At 40.5% G+C, this 6,156-nt stretch overlaps 1 protein-coding gene across 1 annotated transcript in view; it reads right to left on the reverse strand.

Annotated features, from left to right (window-relative positions):
• The window catches only part of IP6K2 (inositol hexakisphosphate kinase 2), a 7,703-nt gene extending 1,563 nt beyond the window's left edge, over nt 1-6,140 (reverse strand). Inside the window, exons 1-4 of the mRNA XM_009639315.2 lie at nt 5,756-6,140; nt 3,387-3,609; nt 2,409-2,584; nt 1,021-1,196 (exon numbers count right to left, since the gene is read on the reverse strand). Of these exons, the coding sequence (XP_009637610.1) occupies nt 1,021-1,196; nt 2,409-2,584; nt 3,387-3,609; nt 5,756-5,957 (777 nt within the window). The 5' untranslated portion in view covers nt 5,958-6,140. The remainder of the gene's footprint in view (nt 1-1,020; nt 1,197-2,408; nt 2,585-3,386; nt 3,610-5,755) is intronic.
• Nucleotides 6,141-6,156: the final 16 nt, after the last annotated feature.

Below are 6,156 nucleotides of genomic sequence, written 5' to 3' on the forward strand. Positions count from 1 at the left end.
ATACAAACATGTTGTTTCCCATTTGTCACTCTAGGAATACAGAAACAAGTAAACAAAAAACTCAGGTGAAAGTCCAAGCAACTCTATCTCCTTATTTGACCACAATTCTTATCACATTACCAAGCCACTTCTTGGCTGCGCTTTGCACAAGTCTACTTTCAGCAGTGAAAGATCTGTGGCTTTTCGAAGTCAACAAGACAGAACTGATTGCTTCTTAACACTCTGGCAAGTTTCCACATGCTTTATTCAAAACCCACGTACCAGCAGACCCTCCTTTCAACTGTTTCCTATGCTATCCTAAAATGTTAATCAAATCAGTAATTTTACTACACAGTTTTGAATTGCTGCTATTGTGCAGAAGACTGGTTTTGTGCTCAGAGAACACACTGACGCTGAGCGTGTGCTGCAGGTTGCTCCTGCAGATGCTGCCACCTTCAACTGGTAAGTGATACTCAAAACCTCATTCTCCTCATTGAAGGAAATGAAGCTGGTGAAGGGTCTGGAGATCAAGTCCTACAAGGAGCGGCTGAGGGAACTGGGGTTGTTTAGTCTGGAGAAGAGGAGGCTGAGGGGGAGACCTTCTCTCTCTCTCTCTACAACTGCCTGACAGGAGGGTGTAGCCAGGTGGGGGCCAGTCTCTTCCCCCAAGTAACAAGCAATAGGACAAGGGGAAATGGCCTCAAGTTGCACCAGGGGAGGTTTAGACTGGATATAAGGAAAAATTTCTTCATGGAAAGGGTTGTCAAGGATTGGAAGAGGCTGCCCAGGGAAGTGGCTGAGTCTCCATCCCTGGAGGTATTGAACAGATGGGTAGATGTGGTGCTTAGGGCCATGGTTCAGTGGTAGACTTGGCAGTACTAGCGTAATGGTTGGACTATGATCTTAAAGGTCTTTTCCAACCTGAATGATTCTATGATCTCAAGGACAGCAACACACGGGATGACTACATAAGCCAAAAAACCCACTAACAGAAAATGGGTGCATGTCTGTTGCACTACACATAATGAGTTTTCCTCTCACCTGCATGCCACAAACTCTGACTCCAATAACAGCTGATGTACTCTGTTGACATTTGCGAATCTGATTAGCCTTCTTCTCTTCTGATGCATCATCTCCATGCTGTCGGGTTCCCATCTTAAGGTCCAACACACATGGTACTTCATATCGAGAAGTTAGGTTTTCCAGCAAAATGAATTCTGCTTAGTTAAGGAACAATCCTCACAATGAGGAATACTGGTTTTAAAACCATTATCACAGATTTTATAGCCACAGTCTTAACTTTAAGCATACCCACACCATGCCCAGTATATAGTAACCTATCAAAAATTAGTTACATAAACTTGGCATAAAGCAGAGCAGGTATCTAATTCCAGTTTCACTGATCTCTACAGAAGACAGGTGACTTTCCACATTAAGTGGAAGGGAAAAAAGTAACCAGGGTCATAGAGAAATATACTTGGCACCTGAGGCACAGTCTTGGAATTATGAAGTATTTCCTTCCTAGCAAGAGACATTTTCTTGTGGGAAATAAGGACTTTGTGTGCTTCAGTTACCATTCAAAAACAGTGAAGAATTTTCACACCACCTCTGAAACCAGAGAACTTAAAAAGCATTTCAGAACATCTGTAGTAATACTGTTCCAGAGGTATCATGGACTTCTACTTAGATAATTCAATAATCATCTACAGTGAAGTGGTGAAGGTACCAGCCATGAAATGCTTTCTATCATTTTTAACAGTTAGTCAGAGATGTTTTAGTAATCCATACGCCGAAATGCACAGAATGCACAGGGTGGAGATGTTTGCCTACAAGTTCCAGAGCACAGAAACTGTGCTTCAGCTTTCATGGCTTTGGTCACTGGTTTTGCGTTTCTCATGCTCCCATCCTACATGACAGTTTATACTTAGCCTTTCTTTATCAAAAAGGCTCACTAAAAAGAGACTATAGAAGCTGACAACTGCAGGTACTGAAATAGCCTCTATATTTGAGGCAACATTAAGAAGTTGCTGAAAAGGGAAAGATGTTACTGTTTTGATATTGGTGATCTTAAAAACTAGTGTCAAGAAGTGACAGAACTCTTCTCCTTTGAGAGCTCACATTAGCAGACTGGTTTTGTGGAAGATCCCAAACACAGTATGCTGTAAAACCTTTCCACTAACGAATCCACAACTTGTAGGTTTGAATTAAGTTACCTGAATTTCCTAGCCTAGCCACTTTATCACATGCTGGAAAAGCCTATGTTCTGGAAATTGCTGGCAATCTCTTCAAAGTCACCAAATAAATCATGGCTTCAGAGTCTCTCTGGATGGCAGTTAAGCCTGCACTGTACTTTTATCTGGCATGTTAAAGAAATAAAAACCAGAACCCTACTCATTCCATTGTTATGAGGCATTTTCAGGAAAGGATACTATATTGATTCCGATGTTTTGCATTTTCCTTCATCCGCTGTAACTGCTGCTGGTGACATTTCATGCTCCAAGGATTATGGTGTTTAAACTGTGAACTGACATTTCCTTTTTTCTCTACAGTATAATACAAGACTTCAGATTTCTTCAGCCACTCAAATTCTTCCTCCAATTTGTGACTAGAAAACAGAAAGCAGCAAGTTAGAGGTCAAGCAGAAAAATAAGCACTTTAAAGGGGTTGTCTGTGGATTTAACTTTACAAACTCTTTTGCTCACATTCACTAACAGCTAGCATGAGCTTTCATTTTGCTTTCTGTACAACTGGACAAGTCACTCATCAATAATATTTCAACCTTTATAAAGCTACTTTCACTTTAATGGAATTAATTAGCCTGTAGCCAAAAATGTTACAAAACATGTAGTGATTCTATAGAATTCACACAGGTAAAGAACATATAAATAGAAGTAATACAAGAAGAAGCAATACGCTTTAGAATTTATCCTTTGCCAAGGTACTGTTTTTAGCACAATACATCACAGCTCACAGTGGGCACAATTAATATAAACGAAAAAGGGGAAAAATGTCACTAACAGGGTTAAGATTCCTACAAAAGTATGACATATACAGTAACCTTGAAATTATTTTTTTTATACAACTATTGTACTTGCAGGTGGTTGGTTTCCCCCCCCCCCTTTTTTTTGTGGAAGCTTCAAAAATAACATTGGAAAACCTTTTTCAGTTGACCACAGCACAAAAATAATGAAAAGATTCAATGCATTACTGGGCTGAGGACATCTTAAGTTTCACTACTGAACCTGTCTGCACTGAAGGGGTCAGGAAAAACAGGAGAAACAAGAGTAGAAAGTGAAAGTTAAGAGTCCTGGAGAATTCTCTGGAATTCTGGAGACCAGATCCTAATTTGAAAGCAAAAAACGTTATGCTTCAGCAGTCTGCATTCCAGTTCCCCCTATCAAACTCACCTTTTCATTTTTTCCTCTTTCCTGTGCTGTCGGACCCATTCCTTAGATATCTTCTCATTTTCTAACAACATTGTCTTTTTGTTAGTCCATCGCAACAGCTTACTTTTGGGTTCACAGTCAGAATTATCTAAGTTTTCTAAGTTATCATGGTCCCCATTTAATGGATATGCTATTAGACATAAGTTTCCATCTTCATCCTCTTCAAAGCTCACTGATACCACACCTGAAGAGAGAATGGAAAGAGGACAGTTAAGAATTGCTGAAGTGACAAGCAAGCCTTTTAGAACACATGATTTTACACTAAGAATATAGCAACTTTTGGTTTTTTTCTCTTACCCTCGTCCTTAGTTTCTATCTTGCCACAGGCCAAAACTCATCTGTCAACCTAACAAATATCAAAAGACCTAGACAAAAATGACACCTCACAAAAGACAATTTATCATATTGACAAAACAATCATACAAAAGGTTCTTTTCTCTCTCTGATGCAGTCAAGTAAGAATCAAATAATAACAGGAGACAATTTCAATTAATGAAAGTTTTTATTAATTTAGAAAACCTGACTGGTCTGACCCTAAGTGAGATGCAAAACATTTGTTAACATCTTGCAGTGATAAGTGACCTGCATAAAAAAACCCACCCCACACCAAAAGCTTTAAGTTTTGCATCACAGCAAAGCAAAAAGCACTTATCCAAACAAGATTTAGTTAATAGATCCCCAGGGGAAAGGCAAGACTTGCAAGTAGAGCAAAACAAGGAAAATGTGACATTACAATAGAAACTAGTCCAAAAGCTTCCACTTAATCACCACGTTTAATTATACATTTTCTTATCCTTTTTGGAATATATTTTATTGATACTGGTTACGCAGCAATCTTGTGAAATAAGTAACAAAAATGCAATACAAAACAAATCTGTTTGTTGTACAGAAACATGGTGAACCTTGAAAGCATTTTTTCTCATCCTCCCCTCAATAGTCTCTAGAACACTGCATTGCATTTTGAGAGTCTTAGTGGAGCGCTCTGACAGAGATGCGCTCACTGCTACGTTAGCAAGTTTCAGTGGTTAATGAAGAAGCCGTAACAATTGTCTGAATTATTTTTTAATTTTTTTTTCAGTCCTCTCTCTTTATTCTCATATCAATCTGCACAGTTCTTGCAGCTCATCACTAGGCCAGAGGGGAGAGGTCTCGGCGACAGATTGGCACTTCTGAGCTGGGCAGGCGGCTCTGAGACCTACAGTAGCTGGGGCAGGGAACGCAGCAGCTCTGACTGACAGTCCTGCTGCCACAAAGGAAAGGACAACAGGAAAAAAGGGGGGAGCCAGCTAGCAAATGGCCTTTGGCTTTATCCTGGAAAAAATAACAGATGGACCAAGTGAGGCCCCTTACCCCTAAGTCCCCCACGAACTCCCCAAAAAGCCATATACACTAGTACAGTTCTATTACATTTTGAGAAGTATCATTCAAAGAACACATTTTCTTCCAGTCCAACAGAACTTGTAGTTAGATGTGTCAAAAAGTCTCTGTAAGCATGCAGGGAGCATAACTTTGAAACATCTCCTCTGAAGTCTTCCGCCAGTTTCACAAACAGTATGCAAAACTTCGTCACCCTTATGGTTGTTAAAATCAATGTGCTTTAAAAAGCAACTCCATTTAAAAAAGTGCTTCAGACTTATTTATTAATTACCAGGCAGCAGTTGATGGAATAGTGAAGAGAAAGAAAAGTGTTTCTGTTAACTAGCACAACGCTTAGGAGAACTGGAATTTCCACTCCTACGTAACTTCTGACTCAGCCTCATCACAGCCACTTGATCCTTGCCTACCTAAACACCATGAATTTTCATTTCCTTAATGGCAGAAACAACATTGCAAATATTCAACAAGACACCTTGCTGACATGTATTTATTGTGATGAAAATGAGAGTCAGAGTAGAAATCCAAAAACAAGAGACCACAACTAAGCTTACACAGAACACTGTCAACCAATCTTACCATCTTTACTATCTTGTAAACAAACATTAAACAAGTGGCAAAAAAAATAATAATTTAGAAATCCACAAAAAAAGCAGCAGAGAATTATTGAAAACATTCACAAGCTGTTAGCTACTTACCTGTGCCTAAGGGAGATATATGGGCTATCACCAGCAGAGCTGCTCTACTCTAATGCTGTTAGTCAGCCCAAACACCAACTTGGCAAGCATTTCCACCCTGCATCTCCACAGCCTGCCTCAGACAACATCAAGATACATGAAAAGAAAACCCTAAAATCTCTTCCACACAGAAGAGATTTCAGAGATAACAGAGAGCACAGCACGCTTGTATTTACAGAAAGAAAGAGCCCAACCCCATCCTAAGGTTTGATAACTTACCCTCATACTGCGGAGTGAATTTACGCATTTCTGTTGGGAGAGTCTCATAGAACTGGTGTTCCCTCTGAATAAGGGGTTTACAGATGGTCTTGTCATTAAACCGGAGGACACAGGAGTGTCCTCCAACCTGGTGGACAAAAGGCTCGAGCAGGACTCCCTTGGAATAGTGCTCCACTTCCATAGCTCCAAATGCTGGGCTCATCCTTGTAGCACATTAGACAGAAGGCGGCGACAGTAGTGAAGGCAGTTCAGAGCCAGAAGCCTCCGAGACCTGAAGGTGCTTATTCCGATTGAAAAGTCTGTTAAAGAAAACACAAGAGAGCGCCGGGCCGTCAGTCTCCCCTAGGCAAGCAGGGCTGCGAGGCGGTGCCGCTAGCACAGCCGGCCGCGAAGGCTCCTCC

This window comes from Egretta garzetta, unplaced genomic scaffold (genome assembly GCF_000687185.1).
Source record: "Egretta garzetta isolate BGI_Z169 unplaced genomic scaffold, ASM68718v1 scaffold215, whole genome shotgun sequence".
Classification (NCBI taxonomy): domain Eukaryota; kingdom Metazoa; phylum Chordata; class Aves; order Pelecaniformes; family Ardeidae; genus Egretta; species Egretta garzetta.